Raw genomic sequence first — 24,904 nt, 5'->3', positions numbered from 1 at the left:
TATAAATAAAGCTATAATGCTTTTTTTCTTGATTTATGAGCATATCTATAATGCGTTTAATAATTGTATTTTCATACTTTGTTAAAGATCAATTTCTAAATGAAGTATGGCATTATTTACAAACCAGTTATTTAAGAGTTGTCAGTCATTCATAAGATCACTTAGAAAGTGTAAATAAACGTAGTAATAGGTAGTTATAAAACATTTAGTAGTGGTTAGTTAACTATTTTGTGAGCTCATCTAAAGTGATGACTATTCATGCCTTGTAAAGCATTTATAAAGCCGATTTAAAGGCTCATCAATCTTCTAAACAACACAACACAGTGATACAGACCATAGAAATATTTAACAGCCTTTAAATCTCCTTTATAAATGCTTTACAGCACGAATGGTCCTCTCTTTAGATGAGCTCACGAACATAGTTAACTGACCACTACTATATGCTTTATAACTACCCGAATTAACCCTGAATTACAGCATTAATACAAGGTAATAAAGCATTTATTAACACACTAAGTAACCATCACTATGTCTGAATAATAAGATGTATGAATGTACATTCCAATTGGGTAACACTTTATAATAACTACACGCTAATCAGTTAAGAATGAGCTGCATTTATAAACTGCTTATTAATGTATATTAATGCTTTATGAATGATGAACTAACTGTTTACTCATTCTTAACTAATGATTAGCGTGTAGTTATTATAAAATGTTACCGCTCTTTTTTCATGTATACTTCATAAATTACTTTCTCCTCAGAGCGTGTATGAAATGCAATAACTGTCATGTTATCTTGCATTCGGATGCAGACGCCTGGTGTTTGAGAATGTAATCGGGAATGAGATAGTTCTGGGGATTATGCCCAAACATTGTGATAACAAAGTTTGTCTCAGGCATTTCAGAATGACCAAATCAACATTTGAGATACAATACAATGAAATTGTTCTCCTGGTTAGTCCTGTTATCCAATCACATCCTCTGTCGAGCATTGAGGGATTTATCCAGTAAATGTGTTATGCACATGTCTTCTTACAGGACAAAGAAATGATCGGCCTCGACTAAGTGAATACGTCTTTCGAACTTTGATGCACATCTTTGCATTTCAGTGCAGCATTTTTTATCTCGATATCCCAAAAATGGATGGAAACAGCTATATAGACTACATTCATTTGTCCATTTTAGAGTCTTTTGATCACTGTTGCTGTATAGAAAAGAGCTGCATAAAGATTCTTCACAGACTAACCACTAATTCATCTCAACCTAATTGACATCTGCATTTTCCCAGCAGTCATTAGCACTGTGTCAACATTGCTGAAGAGTCTCCTGACAGCCATGTGGTCAGTGAGGACAGAATACTGTTTACAAGGTGCAGGCAGTTGTGTGTTTCAGTCATTCACCTTCTCCTTACTTTGACAGACAAATGAGGTCTGTCTGAAAGCCAGTAAATGTGTTCAGTGGTTTGTAGTACTTCCTCTCCACATTAGTCATGTTTGATATTACTCAGAACCCTGCAAAGGTGAGTATCTGTAGCTTGTTCCTGGACATTTGTTTGCTACACTCTAAAAATGCTGGGTTGTTTTAACCCAACTTTGGGTCAAATATGGACAAACCCAAACATTGGGTTAAAAATGAAATTAAAAAATGTAACCCAATGGCTGGGTTTGTCCATATTTGACCCAAAGTTGGGTTAAAACAACCCAGCAATTTTTAGAGTGTAGGTCGTGAATATACAGTACACAATGAAGTCAATGGTTTGCATGAATGTTTTGAACTTTAATTCAATTACCTCATTATTTTTACAACTTAAAATGACAACTAGCCTTGAAGAAAATGAGTTATGTGCAAGTTGTGATCTAGCTATCCAGTAAGAAACATTGTTTAAAAGGACTATGCATTGTTTCTTAGGACTATGTGCCTTTTAAATGTTTAAAATAAAAAAAACTCAATAAAATAGACCCCAAAACAGACCAGAATATTGCTTCATGCCCAGTATTTTATAAAGTTGTGCTGATAAAGAGATGGGTATGGGAGATCAACGAAAGGGTAAACATTAACTAAACGTTCATTTTGAGTACAGAACCACACTCATGACAACAAGTTACTAAATGTGACAACAAAACAACAACAACAAGGCAAATAAAACTGGCAAACTCTATCAAACAATACAACACTTCTCACAAGAGCAATGTTTCACTGTCTCACAACCCTCTGACGGTTAATGCAAATCCAAGGCAAATGAAGACAAAGAATCAAAGAAGTTCACAATGAGGAAGGTCAATGCATTATTTAAGAGGAAATGAAGAGAGGACGCAGATTAAACAGAGCTGTCACTCAAGCCATGTGTGCCTGTCACAGATCAGACTGCTTACATTGCTGACTGATAGGGAACTTCACTCTAAGACTGTGCCGAGAAATATCTTCATATCTTCATATCTTTTAGTTTGTGAATCCTAGGATTAAGTGGTTTGCATTTTTGTAAGTGATGATTGATCTATCAAGATATGGTTTGACATCATGTCAGTGTGCAAGATCTTAAAGGACAAGATGTTACAAAATACTAATATGAACATGGTCGTGCATGTTCCACTCATAAAACTCAACTCAACTTTATTTATAAAGCACTTTCAACATCATGAGCGGAACCAAAGTGCTGTTCAGAAGGTGTTAAATAAAATAAAGACATAAAACAATGCAAACAACTCACAAAGCATTATCAAATGGCAAAGAAAACAAATACTTTTTAAGCGCACTCCGAAAAACACCCAATGAAGTACAAGTGCTGTCCATTTAACTGTCCATATAAGCAGCATTGTGAAATAGAGACGCATGTGGCATCTTTCATTAATGCCCTTAGGGTTGCACATTTTTCACTTCATCCTCAAAGTGCACTTCGTCAAAGTCCACCTGCTGCCAGTGGCCCGGTGCCCACCGTCTGTTGAGTCTTATTTGTGGGCCATGCCTGCTCCATGTGCTCATCCTCTCTCACTCCATGGCAGGTCTTGGCACTAAGTGTGGGGTCTGTTTACATCATCACTGGTGGGTGGACGTACCTCAATGCACAGTTCTGAAGCCTTTTTTGTGTCCTTATCATAATTTGACTGTGGAGAACTTTTAATTGGGAAACTGCTAAAGAAATGCTAATCACCTTGTGCCTCAATGATATACATTACACTATAGTGTGAACGTGATCTCTGTTTACATAACAGTCAAACAAAGACTAGGTGCTCCAGGCCGTCAGCAGTAGCGCTAGTTCTGATCATAGATAATTACCTTCTGGTATCTGTTGAAAGGCTTTTATATGGTTTGCTTTCGTGAGTTAATCAGAAGCTAATTTTCTTAAGTCTGTTTCAATATTTTGTTCACATTCTTCAAAAGCATTGAGGTGACTTGCATGCTATTAGAGTAATATGAAACCTGTGAGGTGTGTATTTACTTTTGAACGGGACTATTTTAACTTTGGGTAAAATTTAGGACTCTTACCTCACCCAAAGATTAAAACAAACAGAAAAATAGAGAGAGAAAGTGTAAAAATGGCCCCAATCTGTGTGCCTGGCTGATGACTGATGGGTGTTGGGCTGAGTTTAGGGAGAGGGGGAGGGTTTGTAGAGGGAGGGACAGTGTCATCAGGATTGGGGAGGGGAAGATCAACCTGATTCCTCAGGGAGTAAGGTGTCTCAACTACTCTCCTGAACATGGTAAATTAGCTGAAACCGTCAACACTAGCTATTCTGGCTCAGTGCTCATTATGGATGAAAAGCAATTGGTTTTATTTCCGCATTGGAATACAAAGGTGTGAGAACTTTGGGAAAAGTTTTATGTATAGCAGCAGTCGAGGACCTCAGGTGAGTTTCTGAGATGTCAGACATGCGGTGTCAGTTTGCTAAACTTCTTTGCCTCATTTCTGTCAGTTGATTTTTGCACACAATCTACATATGTGAATATCCAAAAGTGTGTTGAGGGTTTGTGTGATTTTATACGTCTTGTTATTTTGCTGTGGTAAGCATTTCTTTGGGCTACAGTCAAGCTGTTAGAAGTGTTACAGTGCAGCTGTATGTAACTCTTTGTTACTCTGTTTTTCTATTTCTAAATAGATAAATATTTCTTATATATAGTTCATGGTATCAAGAAAGCTGGTGCTACTAATTACTGATGTGAAGAAGACTGTGCAAGTGTACTTCACAGGGTCTGTATTTAATGACAATAGTAAGACAATTGTCAGTTTTTTAATTGACAGAAACCAATATTCTGATAACTATGATATTAATAATATAAAATGTTATTATTAATTAAAATCTTTGACTTGTCAATTACAACATGACCTCTCTTCTATGTAATCTCATTCAAAATTAAATTATATTTCTTTCTAAATACCTAGTACCATCTCATCCATCAAGGGCTTTTAACATGGTGTGGTCATTAGAGATTAAACATTTAACAATGATTTTAGTACATATTAAACCTTTTGTGGTATCACACATAAGAAGGTGGTGATGCATCTTGACGATCACAAGAAGGTAGTCACCTTAAAGGTTTAGTTCACACAAAAATCAAAATGCTGTCATCATTTGCTCACCATAATGTCATTCCAAATCCCTAAAACTTTTGTTCATCTTCAGACACAAATGAAGATCTTTTTGATGAAATCTGAGAGCTTTCTGTCCCTATGTAGACAGCTATGCAACTACCACTTCAAACTACTGTACACTTCAAAAAGTTAGTAAAGAGATCGTAAAACTAATCCATAATGAATTGAGTGGTTTAGTTAAAATTTTATGAAGAGACACAATTGCTTTATAAGATGAACAGATTGAATTTAGGCTTTTATTCACATATAAACATTGATCAACGAACATGAACAGAAGCTCAAACGTGCTGTAATACGAGAATGAACTTCATTGGTTCTCGCTGAAGCTCAAACGTGCTGTGTGACACAAGAACGAACCTCATTGGTTCTTGTGGACGCTCAAACGTGCTGCGTAACACAAGAGTGAACCTTATTGGTTCTCGCACAACAGGTGAACATGCTATAGTTTACGTTCATGTGTGACGTATGTGACTGCTGTATGAGTTCCCGAATGTTTATATGTGAATAAAAGCCTAAATGAAATATGTTCAGTGTATAAAGTGATCTTGATGAACTTCTTGAAGAGTTAAAGTGGTAGTTTTGTGGACTGTAATTGGACGGACAGAAATCTCAATTATGTTTTCATGTGTGCATGTTTGGAAAGACATGAAGGTGAATAAATGATGACAGAATTTTTATTTTTGGGTGAACCAACACTTTAAGGTGAACACACCATTTGTCTAAACCATCCATTCTCTGAATACCCAACATCCCCCCCCCCCCCCTAATTTAGATAATTGCCTCCCTGTGGCACTAGGTGTGGACATGAGGGAATTTATGTGAGGTCCTCATGCCCATTTTACATAGACAGATATAGGGAAAACACACAAAGATGTTGTTAAACTTTCAGCATTTAATATTTAATCTCCTATACAGTAGAAAATATACAGGTATGCACTGAATGCTTCACTTTAAACAACTGCATTCATCATAATATTATTAGCAGGCAATTCCTGTTCAAAAACATTATTTTGTTAAGATGTTATATTCAACGTCATTCGTAATGCTTCAGTGCTGTTGAAATAGCTGTTAAAATCACGCATCCATGGGCATGTTGATGCTTGGCTCTGGCCACAACTTTTGCAAACAATAAACTTACAGCAAGAGCCAATGTAATCCAGTAGTAACCCATGCACCACAAAGCATAAAACATGTGCAGGTGAAAGTAAATCCTTTAAAAAGGAAGTGAAAAAATGCAGTATTCACAATATAAGGAGTGCAGTTTGTTGGCTTACTAGTGGTTTACTGTAGTAAACGTTTTTAAACATACGCTATGCTATACAGTTTACTTTGATGTGACTTTCTTGAGTAGTCTTGTTGCTTGCTACACTCAAATTTGACTTATTACTACACAGAAACATTACAAGAGTGATAGCATGCTAAACTGTTCAGAGTATCCTTAAATACCATTACATCTAACAAAACTGGCAAAGTGAGGACTTATAGTGAAATATGATCCGAGTGTGTGCTGCCTGTCTGAGCGTGTGGCAGCAGGTAGCTGTGAGAGTGTAGGCTGGAGGGCAGAAAACGGCACATCCTACTGCTAACAGACTCAGCCTGGGGGATTTCACAACTTGTACCGGTTTGATTTCAGGAGATTTCAAAAGAGTTAAAAAGTATTGTTTCTGAAACATACCCACGCAGAAACACTGGGTTTCCTTATCAGTTTGAGGTTTAACCAGTATGGCACAGATTATTATTTGTTAGTGCCTCTATCTAACATGCATTCCAGGAAATAATGCTCCATAACACCCCCCACCCCCATTTAGAGAGATTTATGGCAGTTAAAACTGTTATCATAGATTTACATAATTGTAAGTGCAGTTGTAGTTTTTTTTGTGAGATAGTGAAACAACATTTGCCTCCTCTAAATTATATATACTTTGGTAACACTTTATAATAACTACACGCTAATAATAATTAGTTAAGTATGAGTAAACCATTAATTCATCATTCATAAAGCATTAATAAACATTAATAAGCAGTTTATATATACAGCTATAAATGCTTTCTTCTTGATTTAAAAGCATATCTATAATTTGTTAAATAATTGTATTTTCATCCTTTATTAATGATCAATTTATCATTTCTAAATGAAGAATTGCATTTTTTATGAACCAGTTATTTGAGAGTTGTCAATGGTTCGTAAGATTACTTAGAGCGTGTAAGTAAATGATTTATAAACTATTTAAATGTGCATTCATACAGCTTATCATTCAGACATATAGTGATGGTTACTTGGTGTGTTATTGAATGCTTTATTAACATGTATTAATGCTGTAATTCAGGATTAATTTGGGTAGTTATAAAGCATTTAGTAGTGGTCAGTTGACTATGTTCGTGAGCTCATCTAAAGTGAGGACTATTCATGCCTTGTAAAGCATTTTTAAAGGCTGTTAAATATTTCTATGTTCTGTATCACTGCGTTGTGTTTGTTACATTTTACTGTTTAGAAGATTGATGAGTCTTTAAATCACCTTTATAAATGCTTTACAAAGCATGAATAGTCCTCACTTTAGATTGGCTCACAAAAATAGTTAACTAACCACTACTAAATGCTTTATAACTACCTGCATTTACTACATTTACTTACACTTTCTAAGTGATCTTATGAATGACTGACAACTCTTAAACAACTGGTTTGTAAATAATGCTATACTTCATTTAGAAATTATTAATTGATCATTAACAAAGCATGAAAATACAATTATTAAACGCATTATAGATATGCGTATAAATCAAGAAAAAACATTTATAGCTATATTTATAAACTGCTTATTAATGTCTATTAGTGTTTTATAAATGATGAATTAACTGTTTACTCATGCTTAACTAATGATTAATAGCGTGCAGTTATTATAAAGTGTTATCGTACTTTCTATACTTTCAGTCAGTGTGATTATTTAACTAAATGAAAATGTTATTTGAAATAAAAGTAAAAACTAATTTATCTGTTAAATGACAAAAATATCACAATTAACTTAGTTTTTTTAAATAAAGAATATATTGTAAAGGTGAATATATTATTTTTTAAAATAGGCTGGGTGATATGATTAACATTTAGTTGAACGAGTGGGTAAGGATAGGGAGATCAATTTCAGAGACCCCCAAATATATGATTTTAATGCCTGTTTTCAATAGCGTTCCAGAGCACTTCATAGGTTACATGTCCCATTTCCATATGCTTATTATTTTTGACTTAGATAAAAAAAGACTGGCCTACCATGTGAAAATGTATCACCTGGGTTAAAGAGTTCTAGTGCTCTTCACACGGTCAAACAATGTAATAGCTTGTCAAGACATGTCAACTCAAAACAGGAGAAAAGAATACGTGACTATGGTTTTTTACTAGGTGAAACGGACAATGAGATGAGCGGGTGTGTGTGTGAGTTCCTGTTTTGTGCTTTCAGATTTTAGTATGTGTTTATATAATGGCCATTGCAATATTATTTTGTCATATCAGCTCATTGTAAGAGCATATATTTGCACAAGATGGTCTAATATGTAAATTCTTTTGCCTTCTCTTCAGGTCTGCGGGTCCATGTTGAGACGGTGAGAATGGCTTTCACAGACACAGCCATAATTCTCACTGTCATGGCAGTCCTAGGAATGTTAACCAGAGGTCAGGGGAGCCTGGTTAAAGACAACTCTCTGCTGAGGTTCACCCATCATTTGTATAATGCGAGCATTTATGAGAACTCTGCCCCCAGGACCTATGTGGAGAGCCCAGTCCGAATGGGCATCATTCAATCTGATACCTTCTGGGACATCAAGTACAAGGTTGTCTCTGGTGATGACGATGGGCTTTTCAAAGCCGAGCAGGAAACCGTTGGAGATTTCTGCTTTCTGAGAATCAAAACCAGAAGCAGTAACTCAGCTGTGCTGAACAGAGAGGTTCGAGACATTTACACTCTCACCGTTGAGGCTACAGAAAGTTCCTATGAGAACCGAGCTAGAACAAAGGTATTGATCCAGGTGCTTGACACAAATGATCTGAAACCACTCTTTTACCCTGCCTCTTATAATGTGCTAATCAAAGAGGACACGCCGATCAAATCAAGCCTGGTGAGAGTGACTGCTACAGATGCTGATATTGGCAGCAATGCAGACTTTTATTACTCATTCACCACTAGATCACACCCATTTGCCGTTGATCCTTTCACGGGGACCGTTACACTCGTCAAGAGACTTGACGCCAGTCAGAGAGACCGTTATGAACTTACAGTGCTGGCAGAGGACAGGACAAAGAAAATTTCTGGTGTGCAGAAGTTTGGAAATGTAGCAACGGTTGTTGTGACCGTAGAAAAGGTGACCGAAAACTTTACCCTCATTGCACCCACTAGTGCAGTAAGTCCGCAAACGGATGACGACAAAATAAGTGTGAACATCAAGATGGAACCCAAGGAGAAAGAGAAAGTGGCATCTTTAAGTATAGTTGAAGGGGATCCACTAAAGTGCTTTCAGATTATTCCATCAACTTTGCCTGATGGTGGCTTTCAGCTTGTCTCAACAAAATGGATTGACTGGTCACAAAACCCATTTGGACTAAACATCTCCCTGCAGGCCAAAGACAGAAGTAGCCGAAATGGTTTATTGCAAACACCAATAGAAACTGTGCATTTCCCTCCTCCTACTCATGTCAAACCCTTGACATTTGAACAAGAACTATACCATGTCTCCCTCAGTGAATTTTCCCCACCGAAAAGTCATGTAGTTAAAGTATCTGTAGGTTTGAGTGTCAAAAATACAACCTTCAGCATCAAAGAAAACCCAGACAGCTACAAATTCAAAATCAGTGCCAAAACTGGTGTAATTGTAACCTCTCAGTCACTTGATTTTGAAAAGCACTCCCATTATGAGTTTGATGTTACAGCAAACGATGGAGAAGCGGTTACCCGTGTCGTTGTGGATATAATTGATGAAAACGATAATGCCCCTAGGTTCACATTGCCTTCATACCAGGCTTCTCTGCCTGAAAATGTCCCAATTGGAACAAGCATCTTAGCTGTCTCTGCTATTGATGTGGACAAAGATAACAATGGTTTTGTGACCTACGCTATAGCAAACACAAGTCCTGTTCCTTTCACTATAGACCCACTGACTGGTGTGATTTCGACCTCCCAGGAGTTCGATTATGAGCTCATGAAGAGATGGTACCACTTGAGAATATGGGCCTCAGACAGCGGCAGCCCTTTTAACAGAGTGAGCGAATGCTCTGCAACCATCACCATGACCAACATCAACGACAACACTCCAGTGTTTGAGCGGGTGGCGTGCAATGCCTCCATCCCCCGACACTTTCCTGTGGGGCAAAGTATTACAGAGATGTCAGCACTCGATCTGGATGAGCTGCAGCAGATCAAATACAGGATAGAATCTGGGAATGACGAGGGACTGTTTGCAATTGACCCGGTTTCTGGCACCATTAAACTTTCTAGGGCAATTCCCGCAAATTATGAAGACACAGATAATCATTTTTATATACTTAAAATAACAGCAACAGATGGCAAATATAGTGCCGATCCCAATACCATGACCATACATATCACTGGCAAGGGCGAAGGCGCCACCACGTATTGCGAGGAGACTGGAATTACTAGGCAGTTGACAGAGAAGCTTATCGAGTCATTTAAGCCGTCTCTCACTGTCAAAGAAGACGAGTCTATCTCAGATGTTCATATAATTAACCAGCACTCTCCAAAGTTTATCATGGGCACACCGAGCTCGTTTGACATCAGGGAAGACTTTGCTCTCAATAGATCGGTGTTGCAGTTTAATGCCACTGATAATGACTCTGGCTTTAACGGAAAACTTGTCTATGCAATTTCCAGTGGAAATGAGGATGGATGCTTTACTATCGACATGAACACAGGGGACCTCAAGGTTATCAGTGCTTTGGACAGAGAGCAAAAAGAGTTTTACATTCTCAACATAACTGTGTATGACCTGGGATCTCCACAAATCTCTACTTGGAAGTTTCTTGCTGTCAACATTCTTGATGCAAATGATAATCCTCCATTATTTTCTCAGCCAAGATATGTTGTGAACATCCCAGAAAACACGGAGGTTGACAAAAGCATCTTCAAAGCCAATGCAGTCGATTTTGACTTGGATGACAATGGAGAATTTAAATTTTCATTGTTAACCTTTACCAATTTGTTCCAAATTGACGAAGTGACAGGGGTTGTGAAGGTAACTGGCCCTTTAGACAGAGAGACCTTTAGTAGGTATGACCTGAAAATTGAAGCCAGAGATCAAGCCAAACTGGACGAACAACTATTCTCATTTGTAGATCTGGTGGTCGTACTGGAGGACATCAATGACAATCCTCCAAAGTTTGTACCCACAATCTACAGAATCAAAGTTCCCGAGGACGTTCCTCCAGGCACAGTGCTATTGTGGGTCGAAAGCTTTGATTTTGATCTGGAGAGCGGAGGTCTCATAAGCTACAACCTAAAAAACAGTGAAGCAGGGACGTTTTTCCTGGATGCATCCACAGGCTGCTTGACTCTGGAGAGTGAACTGGACTTTGAAAGGCAGCAGTCTTATAATCTAACTGTTCGAGCTGTAGACCATGGAAACCCACGGTCTTTATCGTCTTCATGTTTCATTGAGGTTGAAGTGTTAGATGTCAACGAAAACATGAACCGGCCTCTATTCACTCTTTTTGTGCACAACACAGCCGTTAAGGAGGATGCTGAAATAGGAACTTCAGTCTTGACGCTAACGGCTGTAGATAACGACCTAGGACGAGATGGAGAAGTCAGATACTACATGCATGATGGTACAGGGCTTGGCGTCTTCACGATTGATGAAGAAACAGGTATGTTTGTGATTACAATATTTCATTTGTATTCAATTTTCTCACATGATTTACCCTAGCTAGAAAAATACCTCATGGATATGCGAGAGTACCTTCTCGTTTACAGTACCTGCCTTCAGCAATATGGGTCAACGCTGCATGTTCAAACATTTACAGATCAATCATTAGGCATACCAAACATATGTGAAGACAATGTGATACATGGCTTTCTCCTGCATGTGTTGAACAATTTTTAAAAATTAACATCTGTTACATTACATTCACCTATTTTCCTTTGAATACATAAATATTGGTTTGAGTTTAGCAATGCTTGTGCACACTGGGTTATGACGTGATTTCAGATATTAGAAAACAAATGTAAAAAATGTTGTTACTTGTTATGTACTATATGTTCATTGTATGTTAAATGTTGCAGTGCACTATATTGCTATTGGTATTGCTTGGTGATTCTGGATCATTTCATTTTGCAGGTGTTATTCGGACGGCAAGCCTCATGGATCGTGAGGCTGTTCCACACTATTGGCTGACAGTTTATGCAAAAGATCTGGGCACTGTACCACTGGTTTCCTGGACTGAGGTCTACATCGAAGTTTGGGATATCAATGACAATCCCCCTGAGCTTTCCCAGCCTGTCTACTTTGGCTCAATTCAAGAGAATTTGCCAAAGGACAAATCTGTGCTGAAAGTATCTGCCACAGACATGGACAAATCCTCTGAGGGGAAACTTGTTTTCCAGATCCTTGATTCTCAACGCATTTATTTCACCATAGACTCAAAAACAGGTAAACTTTATGCTTCAAATGACCTGTCAGAAAGTATTTGTTCATCAGTTTTGACGTTGGTGATTCATGTCATGGGATAATACAACCTTTGATGGATCGATTAAACTTGTCTAGACACACGTTTTATATAAGGGTGGTATGCCTTGTGTAGGGCACAATGAATAGGACCTCTAATTACAGTGACTATTGTGATCAGTGTGTCATTTTGCGTCAAGGGTGAGGATAGTTGTTTAGCGAGCCCACAGAGTCACTCAATCAAAAAACACAACACATCTGACCCTTTTTGCATCAGCTTAACCAAGCCTTTGAACAGTAACTATGAAAATTGGAACCGCATTAACCAGCATTGCAAGCTTGCACTTGTCTCGACCAAGTCTTGTCTTTTTGTTGTTTCATCTGCCGCACCTTGAGCTAATAGACCAGGATTACAAAAAAGACGGGGGTTGGGTTGTATTCTCCTGAAATGCTTACTTGTAGATGTTTTATACCAGTCATTTTTTTAGATGAGCTCTCATTTCCATTGATAAAGGGCTAGTGGGTTTGCCTGGAAGTTTGAGGCGAAAAGTTCTTTTAGTAGCCTACGAACCATTACTCAAAAAAGAGAGCTCCTTGAATATTGTATAAGTGTACTGAATAGTGGAGGAGGATCAAGAAGAATGCTAAATGAATATAAAAGTGTAGTATAATCTCTACTACATCTCAAGACAGCAACAAATACCACTTCAGTGCGGTTTTGCCTTTTTCTCCCAGGGCTAAAGGGACTAGATTTCTCTAGAGTTTTTGTCAAGACAGGACAGCTTGAGATGACGAATCACTTGAATGAATACTGACTAAGCTAACCGCCTCAACAGCTTAGCACCACAAAACCGTATAATTTATTAGATATGAAGCATTTCTAGAAGTTTACATTATCAAATGCCAAATGCTCTAGGGGGGATTAAGACACAAGAATGGTGTCACAAAGGGTTGTTGTGTAATATTATTTTTTAAATCCAACAGCACTAAAGACATTTTTAAATCCATGCATTTGCCCATTGTCCCATGCATGATAGGGCAGACTTTCACACAGGTGGGCATTAGTGCTAAAACCACACTTTCAGTATCACCTGCATAAATACAGGCTGTCATAAAAGCCCAGCAGGGTTTGTTTTGAGTGCTGCACACGTTGATAGATGCTGTGGGTCTCTGCCAGGTATTTCCACTGAAATGACACTCTCAAGTGTTTATTGCAGTGGTGGTAAACCACTGTCACTAGTGCATTTTGTCCACCTTAGCCTGAAGTTAGCTGTTGAGGCATGAAGCACACACACTGTAAAAAATAACTGTCTGAGAACCTCTTGTATTAATTCACAACACTGCTTTTTGTACTTCGCAACTGCTTTGGTTCTTAAGCCGTGGCTCATTTTCTGTCGATTTCTTGGCAATTGGAAAGTCTGGTCTATTAGTATGGCTAAATCCTCATTGATGTGGATATGAAAAATTACCGTTGTTCCCACGGCTTGTATACCACAGGTTGACCTAATATAAACTGTGGAACAAAACAAATAAAGATTGAAAAACAAACCTGTGAGAAGAACGGAGAGTAAAATGGGGAGCCTGTGGTGAACGAACAGGTGTGCCATCCGTCTGAGGCCGGTAGCATTGATCAGCCTGTCTGTTCTTCCTCTGTATGTTTGTTTAGGTGTGATCAGCACTCTTGCTGCTCTGGACCGGGAACAAAAAGCAGAGCATATCATTGAGGTTGGTTCACTTGCTCCTTTCTGTTTACTAGGTCACGAACCTCAGGCCTGAGCCTTTCACTTGCTGATTGCTGAGAACATGTTGCTGATTGTATTTCCAGTGTGTCTTTTTTTTTTTACTCATTCTATGTCATTTCAACCTGTCATTTTTTTTTTTCCTGTCTAATTTGGAAAAACCTTCAGGTATGTTTTTACCAACAATTCATAGTGTCCCTGAGCTAAAACAAACAAACACAAACACTATAAATTTGATTGACTTGTTTCAAGTCTTCTTGCAAAAGCTTTGAGTAATTGTAAAATGATTCACTCATAATGATCTCCCCTAAAGTGCTGTTAACTTGAGATCCAATGTGACCAAATCACCGAGTCGTTGTTGCATCAGTGAACCAGATCCATCCAATTTTAAAAAGAATCAGTTCTTTCCGACAAACTGGTTGATCTGGTTCACAAATCATACATGCATGATTTGAATCAGGAGTCATTGTCATTGGCACTGTTGTAATATAGAAAAGACATTCATTGAGGATTGTTCAGAGTTTGTCTTATAAAAAAATAAAAAAATAACAGTATTCAATTTTGGATTAATGACATGGCGCTTAAAAGCGGACAGTACAATAGTTCTTTTTTTTTTTTTACTTTTAGACCTTGAATGAACAAATAACTTTTTCTTACACTACATTCTGTGGTCATTCCAAACCTTTTTCTGCCACAGAGGTTACAAATGTTTGTTCTAGAGATTTTCCCCCAGAAAACATTCTCAGACCAAAGCAACAATCTCAAAACAATTCACAACACTGAGAGAAATTAAAATGGATATGAATGCTGGTGCTCTGGATGCAATGAATGCTTCCACTATATTCAGTATATACTCTGAGAGTTGACAGAGATGTGGTTTTGATTTGTGCACATGATGTTAAAGTTGTTTTCCACACCTGCTGTTTTTTAGGTCATGGTATCAGATGAAGGAGATTCTCCATTGAGCTCCACTGCCACTGTAATCATCGAAGTCTTGGATGAGAATGATAATAGCCCTCAGTTCAGTGAAAAGCTTTTCCAGATAAAACTACCCGAACAGCAAAACACGGAGGAGCCTCAGGACATCTACAGGATGGTGGCCCGTGATGATGATGTGGGGCCCAATGGCATGATCACGTACAGCCTGGAAGACCAAAGTGACGATCTTTTTCATATCCATCCTGAGACCGGGGTGGTGACAGCTAGGGGAGAGTTTATTCGGGGCAACTACAGTATTCTGACGGTATGGATACAATCTAGGGCTCAGGCTGAATCAGTGTGATTCACGATATTTTGTTTCAGTTCAAAAGTGACTTTTGCAAATTCAGAGCAATTTAACTAACCCTAAATTAAACCCTAACCCTAATCGTAACTCTATAGTAAGTACATGTAGTTAATGAATTTTACTTAGTACTTATTTAAATAAGCGCAATTTAATTTGGCATAACCCTAGTAAAACATTCTACAAACATAAACAAAATAGTTGCCTAACAAATACTGTATGACATGATGTATTCCAGTAAATCTAGTTATACATTACAATAAAAGGGAGGAAAATTCACTTTTTCACCTTTTATTTTCTTCTTCACGATCATAGATACGAGCAACAGACCAAGGCAACCCTCCAAGAATGTCTAAGGCCCGTCTGCACGTTCAATGGCTGCCCCAACCTGAGTCCAGCTCTGAGGTACTGGCTTTTGATGAGCCGCCATTCAACTATGTGGTGATGGAGACGGATCCTGTCTCTGACATGGTGGGAATAATCCGAACAGAGATCTCAAAGAGCCTGCACTTTTTTGACATAACCGGTAAGCAAGGCTCTATCCCTTACCACACCATTGCTCTGTAGTAAATGAACATAAACAAGATTCACGGTCAATATTGTAAGCATAAATCTGATGTTTATGTCTAAAACAAAGAGTGAAAAGAATGAATTAACAGTGGCTATGCAAAAACAGCTGTAGGGGGTGGGGTGTCACTGTGATGCTATCTTCCCTCTCTGTGATAAGATCTGTGCCAGGAGGTAGATCTTAGCAGTGACACATTTCTTCAGATGACAAGCCAGAGCGCCATAGGAGCTGCCATCAGTCTCTCTATGCCCGTGCAAGCAGCACATATTCGCCTGCAGTTACGGGCTGAACCTGACCTTCACTCAACTCCCTACGTTCTTACCTTCAGCCCTGTTGCCTCACTCCGAGAGAAATGAGCTTCAGTGGAAATAAATCAGAGGCCTTTGTAGTAGGGAGGGAAAATGAATCAAGGAAGAAAGTTCACCTGTGGATTCAGAACTTGTTTTATCATGGTTCTACTGAAAATGATATAATGACAGCGAGGCCTGCATTCATTTAAATGTGTTATCTTACTCTTAAATATGAACACACTACATTTTAACCAGAAAAGTGTGGTCAATTTGAAGAAAAATACTCTTGTGTCATACTTTACATTTCAGATCCTCATGCATTAATTGTGCATTGAATGGTGAGTTTTAATTCTGTACCTTTGGGGATTTCTAAATTAAGCCAGACATTTAGAAGGGATGTGATTAAATTAATCTTTGTGAACCCTATTTAAATAGCTTGAAAACCAATGGAAAAAACAAACAAATAGTTACTTAAATTAGATTTCTGAATTAACAGTGTATGGTTGATTTGTTTACTGAAACATTAAATAATCTATAATTTAAATAAAATCAATGAATTGCATAAAGAGCAGGGCAAAAATAAAAGAATCTTCATGTTTGATTGGAATATAAGATTAAAAATCTGTGCAGTGAATCAGTGCAGTTTTGGAAGTTAAATGATTACATAAAACCATCTCTAGTCTGCTTAACTTTATATCCCCAACCCTAACTTTTTATCATTTAGTTTTCAGTCCTCGAGAAGTCAATTATGTATTGATAAAAAACAAAACAAACAACTTGAATTTTTCTCAAAGTCTCCATCAAGGGCAAAATTAGAGATGGTTGGCCTCCAGCAAAGATGATGATAAATCCACTTAAAGACTGCTTTGTAAAGTTTGTTAATAAACATAATGAAGAGCCACTTAAAATGAATGTTGTATTAAAATGGGACCAGATAGCCTTCAATAGGTGGAATGCTTAATAAACACCATCTGTTAAAGCAGGCATGAATTTGCCCCCACTGAGTAACACGTCTGGTCTTTTTTATACGTGTGCCAAATGTCCCTTAAACAATAGTGCTGATGTCATGAACAGTGTCTCAAGAGTGGCCTCCTGACGTGGCCTTGTTTTCTGTCATTATTGTGCCTGGATGGCCAATAGTTTGAGAGCAACTGTGTGAATGGTATTCATACTCTCAAATATGAAGTATGCTTGTACTTTTCATCAAGGCTTTTTTGTCGTTGTTGCTGTTGATAGTCATGTAATTATTCTACTAATGCTAAGCGTAGAGGATTGTACAGTATGGATCACTTCACCTGAATCCTGCTGTCATAACACTTCATGGTACTGACTCAGCCCTGAAGTAATGCATATAATTTCACCCACAATGGTTTACACAATGGTTCAAACATCGATGATAAACCATCAGATGTTTGAAACAGTATGTTATTATGAACCAGTGTTTTTTTTTTCTAACAAAGCATATTTTATATTGGACACTGAGTGATGACCCAAAACAGAAACCAAATAGTAAAGTACTATTGTAAAGTCAACTTAAAATCAAACATTAAAATGCATTAATCGCAAAATTATTATAATAATGAATTGATATTGATCTTAGCAGTCAGTGGTGTACACTATGGCTCAAACCATATTTGTAAACATGTTTACATGACATGTTTACAGAAATTCGAAATTGTCATGGGTTATTGTAATTATGGAATATTGAAATACATAGGTTTAAATAATATTAATATAACATTAAATTCAAACACATATACTATTTAATCGACCAGTTAGTGAAGTAACCGATAATTTTGCACCAATTATTGATTGATTGAAAATACAGGGTGCATAAGTCAGGGCACCCCTATGTTAAATTCCCATAGAGTCAGGCAGATTTTTATTTTTAAAAGCCAGTTATTTCATGGATCCAGGATAATATGCTTCCTGATAAAGTTCCCTTGGCCTTTGGAATTAAAATATCCCCACATCATCACACACCTTCCACCACACCTAGAGATTGGCATGGTTTTACTTCAGTTAGCCTAATAGCTGGTTTGATTTGCATTGAAAGATGATCTTATGGAAAGTACCCCATGCCCATCTCTAGGTGTGGTGGAAGGTGTGTGATGATGTGGGGATATTTTAATTCCAAAGGCCAAGGGAACTTTATCAGGATCCATTATCCTGGATCCATGAAATAACTGGCTTTTAAAAATAAAAATCTGCCTGACTCTATGGGAATTTAACATAGGGGTGCCCTGACTTATGCACCCTGTATTTTAAAGAAAAACATTTATTTATTTATGATACATTATTCATTCACAAAGAAAATTGGTGTCCTTAAAGGTTGGACTTTTCCTCATTTTTCTAATTAAGGCATTAAGATCAATATCCAAAAGATTATTTTTATTCCTCTTTTTAGGCAACTTTAGCATGGGTGCCAAAACTTATTCATACCACTGTACATGGGAAGCATTCTTTTTTTAAAAGACTTTTATTTTGCTATCCTGAATATTTGTGTGGCTGGTTGATAACAAACCTCTGACCCATGTTGAGAACCACCATCTAACCACTAGCTAATTTTTTGTCTCAGGTGGTGATGAAGAGCAGGACTTCTACATTGAGAAGAACACAGGGAGCATTGTGAAAGCAAGACGTCTAGATGCTGGCAGAAAATCTCATTACAACTTAACTGTCAGAGTCACAGATGGATTTCAGGCCATAACCACTCAAGTATGAGCACACGTTCAAAATCTATCACACATTGAGCGCAGAATTAATAAATTCTTAGCATGCACCTCTGCACCTTTGCGAGATGAAATATTTACTATTGTTATTAGGTCTGCATTGTGTCTCACTTTAAGCCAATGGACAGCTGAGAGTTTGATGTTTTGTCTTACTTTTAGGCCTTTATTCAAGTAGTGGATATAAATGAGCATCGGCCCATGTTCTTGAAGAGCCTCTATGAAGTAAGAGTGCCAGAAGACACATCTCCATGGAAGGAGATCCTTCACATTAGTGCTCATGATGCAGATGCCAACAGTGGACTGTTTTACACCATCCACAGCAGCCTCAACCCAGACAGCCTCAAGTACTTTCACCTGGACCAAAGGAGTGGTGTGCTTGTCATTAAAGAGGAGCTAGACTATGAGACCATCTCCTCTCATACGCTGATAGTGATGGTAAATTAACACTTGACTTGATTCAACTAGACTCTCATCTCAAGGTCTTATGTAAATAGTAATAATGGCTTGAGCAATCTGTTACAATTTTGGGAAATCCAGACAAAAATTAAACTTTGATTGAATGGGCATGAAATAATTTGGACATTTGTCCAGTTAAATCATCTTGAATAATTATCTTGAGGCCCTGACATGATGGGGTCAGACTCAGAGCACAAGAGAAAACCATACATCCACATTCCTGAAAAATTCCTGACCTCATTAAAATGCCTAAAAGGGTCATCAGTGTTCAAAAGTTAACTCCCTAACTCACATTGACTTGCACCGCACACACATTGACCCATGTACTTTATCTTTCCAGGTACGAGATGACAAGATCCCAATAAAAAAGAACTTTGCGAAGGTTGTTGTGCATGTAGAAGACTGTAATGACCACATCCCATCTTTTTTGAATACTCATTATGAGGGCACCATAAGTAATCTGGCACCCACTGGGATTGAAGTGCTAAGAGTCAAAGCCCTGGATAAGGATACAGGGAGCAATGCAGAGATTGTTTATTCCTTTCACTCAGGTAAGAAATTAGCCTGGAGCACTATTGCCTTTGCTTTTCAACTAACTTTTCTTTAGCATTCATGCTAGTACGAATTCATATGAATTAATGAAATCTTGCCTTAATCCTCAATTTTGTATTACTCTATTACTATTTTAATACTCTTGGGTGGCAATTAAAAAAAATTATAATCACATTTATTCTGTTTTTGACATTTAAGTAAATAATCTCCTTTTTTGTCCAGGTGGGAATGTGGATGGTGCCTTTGAAATCGGCAAGGAGACGGGAAGCATTCGTGTATTTGATGCATTAGACAGAGTTCCGAAGGAGCAGTATCACCTCACAGTAAAAGCCACAGATCAGGGCTTTCCCCAGCGCAGTGCCCTCTGCCCCGTTACCATCACTGTAAAGTTGTCTGAATTCACACCACCCAGGTTTTCCTCCGAAGAATACATTACTGAGATAAGTGAGGCCATGCCTCCTGGCTCCCCTGTGCTATCAGTCTCCGCCAGCTGCCCGTCCTCAGTGCTGTACAGGATCAATCAAGGCGACCCCAATGGGACATTCCACATCAACATCAACTCTGGACTGCTATCTGTCCAAAACGCGCTCGATTTTGAGCAGCACCCCTCCTATCGTCTGCAAATAAGAGCTACAAATTCAGCAGGAGTCTCATCTGATGCTGTAATTAACATTTATGTGATAGATGAAAATGACAACGCCCCTGTTTTCCATCAGGACACATATTATGGGCAGATTAGTGAGTCTGCGCCCATAAACAGCATGGTGACTGGCGAGAACAACACACCGTTAGTGATCAAGGCGTCAGATGCGGACAAAGACACAAATGCTCTTCTGGTCTTCCAAATCCTCGAGCCTGCAGCACAGAACGTGTTTAAAATAGATCCGAGTATGGGTACCATCTTCTTAAAGACTACAGTTGACTTTGAAACAACGCCTGAATTTTTCTTCAGCGTTCAGGTGTGGGATTCCGGCGAGCCATCGCTAAGTTCTTCCAAGCCATGCAGAGTAAATATTCGTGTCCTGGACTTTAATGATTGTCCTCCAAAATTTGCTTTACCTATCTATAATACTGCCATCACCTCACCAGTTTTTGAAGACATGAAAGTGATCCAAGTGACAGCTCATGATCCAGATTCAGCAGTCACCTACATGATTTCGGAGAGTAGTAATAAAAATGCATTTAAAATAGACCAGTCCACTGGAATAATCTCAGTGAATGATTCATCTGAACTACAGTCCCATATTGAGTTGAAGATCACTGCCTCCGATGGGTTATATAAAGACACTACCCTAGTGAAATGCAATATCACCAATTCAACAAAGACTAGTCTCAAGTTTGAGGAGAGGATGCATGTAGTCAGTGTACCGGAGAACTTTGCGTCTGTGAAAATTTTAGCCATTCTGAGGGCAACAGGTAGCTACCTGAACGAGCCCTTGCAGTACACCGTTTTGAACCCACATGGGAAATTTGCAGTGGTTCCATCATCTGGAGTCCTGCATACCACCGGAGTTCCATTTGACAGGGAGGAACAGGATGAGTACGATGTTTCCGTGGAGGTCCGAGACATGAGGCATCCACCACGTGTGGATGTAAGTATTGTTAAGGTCTATATAGATGATATCAATGACAATGCTCCGAAAATATCAAATTTGCCTCATACGTTGATAATATCGGAGGAAACTGAACCAGGGGATGTTCTCTTCCAAGTGCTAGCAACCGACGATGACTTCGGTGAGAATGGATCTATAATATTTTTACTGGAGGATGATTTCAATCTCTTTAGAATCGACTCTTATCTTGGGGATGTGTCATTACAGAAACCCTTAGACTTTGAATCTCTGAATAATTATGTGCTCACTGTATTGGTATCGGATGATGGTGAGCCGAGTCTTTCAGCCGCTGGGACACTCTACGTCCAAGTGCAAAATCGTTCTCATCCAATATTTCAAAGCATGTACTACCCTTTGAAATTACCTGAGAATATTACTCCTTTTACAACGATCCTGCATGTGCAAGCAAGAAACCCAGAAGGATACGGCCTTATCTACAATCTAGAGGAAGACAATGCCTCCAGGTTTTTCAACATTGATTTCAAAACAGGGGTCTTAAGTGTCACTGATTTCCTAGACTTTGAGACTCAAACAAAGCATATTTTGACTGTTCGTGCCACAGATTCGGTGACTGGTACCTTTAGCGAAGCCAAAGTAGAGATTGATGTGGAAGATATAAACGACAATGCCCCTGTCTTTCAAAATCTGTCTTATATTACCGATCTGTCTGAGGGCCTTCCAATAGGCACATCTATTTTACAGGTCTCAGCTGTTGACAGAGATTCACACAGCAATTCAGAGGTAACTTACCAATTGATAGACAAAAGTGATTTTTTTGATCTTGACCCACTAACTGGGATTTTGGTGACAATGCAAGTATTGGACTATGAAACCATGCAGCAGTTCACGCTGAAAGTTAAAGCCACAGATAAAGGTTCACCACCGCTCAGCGGTGAGGCTCACATCATTGTGAACGTCATGGATGTCAATGATAACCCTCCAGATTTTGATGAGCCATCTTATCGGGCCTCTCTTGATGAAATGGCTACTTGTGGCCACATCGTTATCAAAGTTCAGGCTTCAGACCCTGATAGTAAGGATGACCTCCAATATAAGATCCTGTCTGGCAACGAGGGGAGATATTTCTCTATTAATGAATCATCTGGACTTATCTCATTCTCCAATTTGTGCAAGAAAAACCTGGATCCATTTTATAACCTCACCGTTGCAGTTTCTGACGGTGTGTTTCAGAAGACTGCCCCTGTTAACATTGACATGACAAACGGCAACAAGCACAGCCCCTTTTTTAACCAAAACATTTACGAGGCAGACCTGGCAGAGAACGCAGAAGTGGGAACTCGAGTGATCCGTCTGGCTGCTATTGACCCGGATGATGGGCCATACGGCAGTGTAGACTACACCATTATTAACAAGCTTGCCGATGAGAAGTTCTCCATTGATGAAGATGGACAAATTGTGACTTCACAGTCATTGGACAGAGAAAATCCATCGCAAAGAGTGATTGCGATTAAGGTCATGGCTAAGGATGGTGGAGGAAGAGTGGGATTTTGCACTGTAAAGATCATTCTAACAGATGAGAATGATAACGTCCCTCAGTTTAAAGCCTCAGAGTATCAGGTGTCCATTCAGTCAACAGTAAACAAAGGCTCACCAGTGATACAGATAATGGCTTATGATGCAGATGAAGGTAAAAATGCGGATGTCACTTACACAGTAGAAGAAGCGGAGGAGGTTACTGAAGATATTATTGAGCTCAACCCTTTTACCGGAATGGTCAGTGTCAAAGAGAGTCTGGTTGGTTTGGAGAACAAGATTTTCACCTTCAAAGTTAAGGCTCGAGATGGAGGCATTCCTTTTTACAACTCCTCTGTGCCAGTACAGGTCAAGGTGGTCCCACCAGAGGTCATTCTGCCCCGATTCACTGAGCCATTGTACACTTTCTCAGCATCTGAGGACCTCCCTATCGGATATGAGATAGGCACAGTCAAGGCGGATGCTGATATGCCACTGATTTACAGCTTGGTGGATGGTAATACCATAGACAGCAACAAAGAGCATGCTTTTGCTGTCGACAAAGATAGCGGTACAGTTGTAGTGCAGAAGAACATTGACCATGAAAAAACCAAGATATACAAGATTGATGTGATCGCTCAAGGAAATCACAATGGTACCGATGTAGCATCTCTTGTGTCTGTTCACATAAAAGTTCAAGACGTTAATGACAATCAGCCTATGTTTGAGGCTGACCCCTATAAGGCCTTCCTGACTGAGAATTTGCCCCGCGGCACCACGATCATTCAAGTGACAGCTAATGATGCAGACACAAACGTCAACGGAGAAGTCTCATATACAATCGAGTCGGAGGCAGATGATACTGGCGACATGTTTACAATTGATTCACAAACTGGCTGGATTACTGCCTTAAAGGAGGCGGATTCTGAGACCAAACAGCTTCATAGATTCTATGTGGTGGCCACTGATCATGGCGACACTGTCAAACTGACCTCTTCAGTTCTAGTTGAGGTGACTATCACAGATGAAAATGATAACCCACCTCAGTTTACAGAAGAACTGTACCAAGGGTCCATACTAGAGAACAGCAGGCCTGGAACAACCATTGTGACTCTGACAACTGCTGACAAAGATGTGTCTGCAGATAATAGACAGATTGTATGTTATATAACAGGTACGCAGTCACTGTTTTAGTTCAATTATTATTGTCTATTAATGTAATGTTTATATAACACTATTAATATAATGAAACTGAGTTCTCTCTCTTAGAAAAAAGGGTTCATTGGGGCTTTATATATGAAGCATAGGGTTCTATATAGAACCTTTTCTTCTAAGAGTGTAGTTATTCTGTGCTGTCTGTCTTTACAAATCAGCTTTGACATTTTACCTCAACTTTGACTGTTGTATAAACATTGTTGTAACAGTTTTTTTTTTTTTTTTTTTTTTTTTTTTGCATGGGCAAAATGATATATGTTTGGTTTTAAACACATACTGTTGCTGTTTTCATCTTTGAAGAGGGAGACCCATTGGGCCAGTTCTCAGTCACATCAGCAGGGGAGGAGTGGACAGTGATTTCCAAAAGTCCACTTGACAGAGAAGACAAAGACAAATACACCCTTAAGATAACAGCCACAGATGGAAGGTTTCAAACCTCTGCCAAAGTCGAGGTCCATGTTCTTGACCTCAATGACAACAGTCCTTTGTGTGAGCAAGTAAGTCAGGCGTTCTTCAGAAGATATCAGTATGTTTCTGCATGTTTATGTGTGTTTCTTCAACTATGGGCAGTTTTGTCCCTGTGGATATATATAAAATAAAATATAGACAGACAGGATAGATAGATAGATGAAGACATGGTAAAAAGTTTCCAAAATCTACTTTAATGCGATATTAATGAAAACATGTGTTAATAATAATAAATGTATTCTGACATGGGATATAAAAGTGCCCGGA

General features: G+C 38.6%; 1 protein-coding gene across 1 annotated transcript in view; it reads left to right on the top strand.

The window, feature by feature from the left end:
• The first annotated feature begins 3,650 nt into the window (after positions 1 to 3,650).
• Positions 3,651 to 24,904, top strand: part of fat2 (FAT atypical cadherin 2) — a 47,864-nt gene continuing 26,610 nt past the window's right edge. The window contains exons 1-11 of the mRNA XM_089134813.1: positions 3,651 to 3,847; positions 8,159 to 11,452; positions 11,923 to 12,234; positions 13,916 to 13,974; positions 14,920 to 15,231; positions 15,586 to 15,796; positions 18,707 to 18,846; positions 19,020 to 19,295; positions 19,657 to 19,867; positions 20,091 to 24,128; positions 24,470 to 24,666. Of these exons, the coding sequence (XP_088990939.1) occupies positions 8,188 to 11,452; positions 11,923 to 12,234; positions 13,916 to 13,974; positions 14,920 to 15,231; positions 15,586 to 15,796; positions 18,707 to 18,846; positions 19,020 to 19,295; positions 19,657 to 19,867; positions 20,091 to 24,128; positions 24,470 to 24,666 (9,021 nt within the window). The 5' untranslated portion in view covers positions 3,651 to 3,847; positions 8,159 to 8,187. The remainder of the gene's footprint in view (positions 3,848 to 8,158; positions 11,453 to 11,922; positions 12,235 to 13,915; positions 13,975 to 14,919; positions 15,232 to 15,585; positions 15,797 to 18,706; positions 18,847 to 19,019; positions 19,296 to 19,656; positions 19,868 to 20,090; positions 24,129 to 24,469; positions 24,667 to 24,904) is intronic.

Source organism: Pimephales promelas, chromosome 9 (genome assembly GCF_988280905.1).
Source record: "Pimephales promelas chromosome 9, fPimPro1.hap1.1, whole genome shotgun sequence".
NCBI classification, from domain to species: Eukaryota; Metazoa; Chordata; class Actinopteri; order Cypriniformes; family Leuciscidae; genus Pimephales; species Pimephales promelas.
The sequence above is the reverse complement of the archived record's forward strand: the minus strand, read 5'-3'. Positions and strand labels throughout refer to the sequence as shown.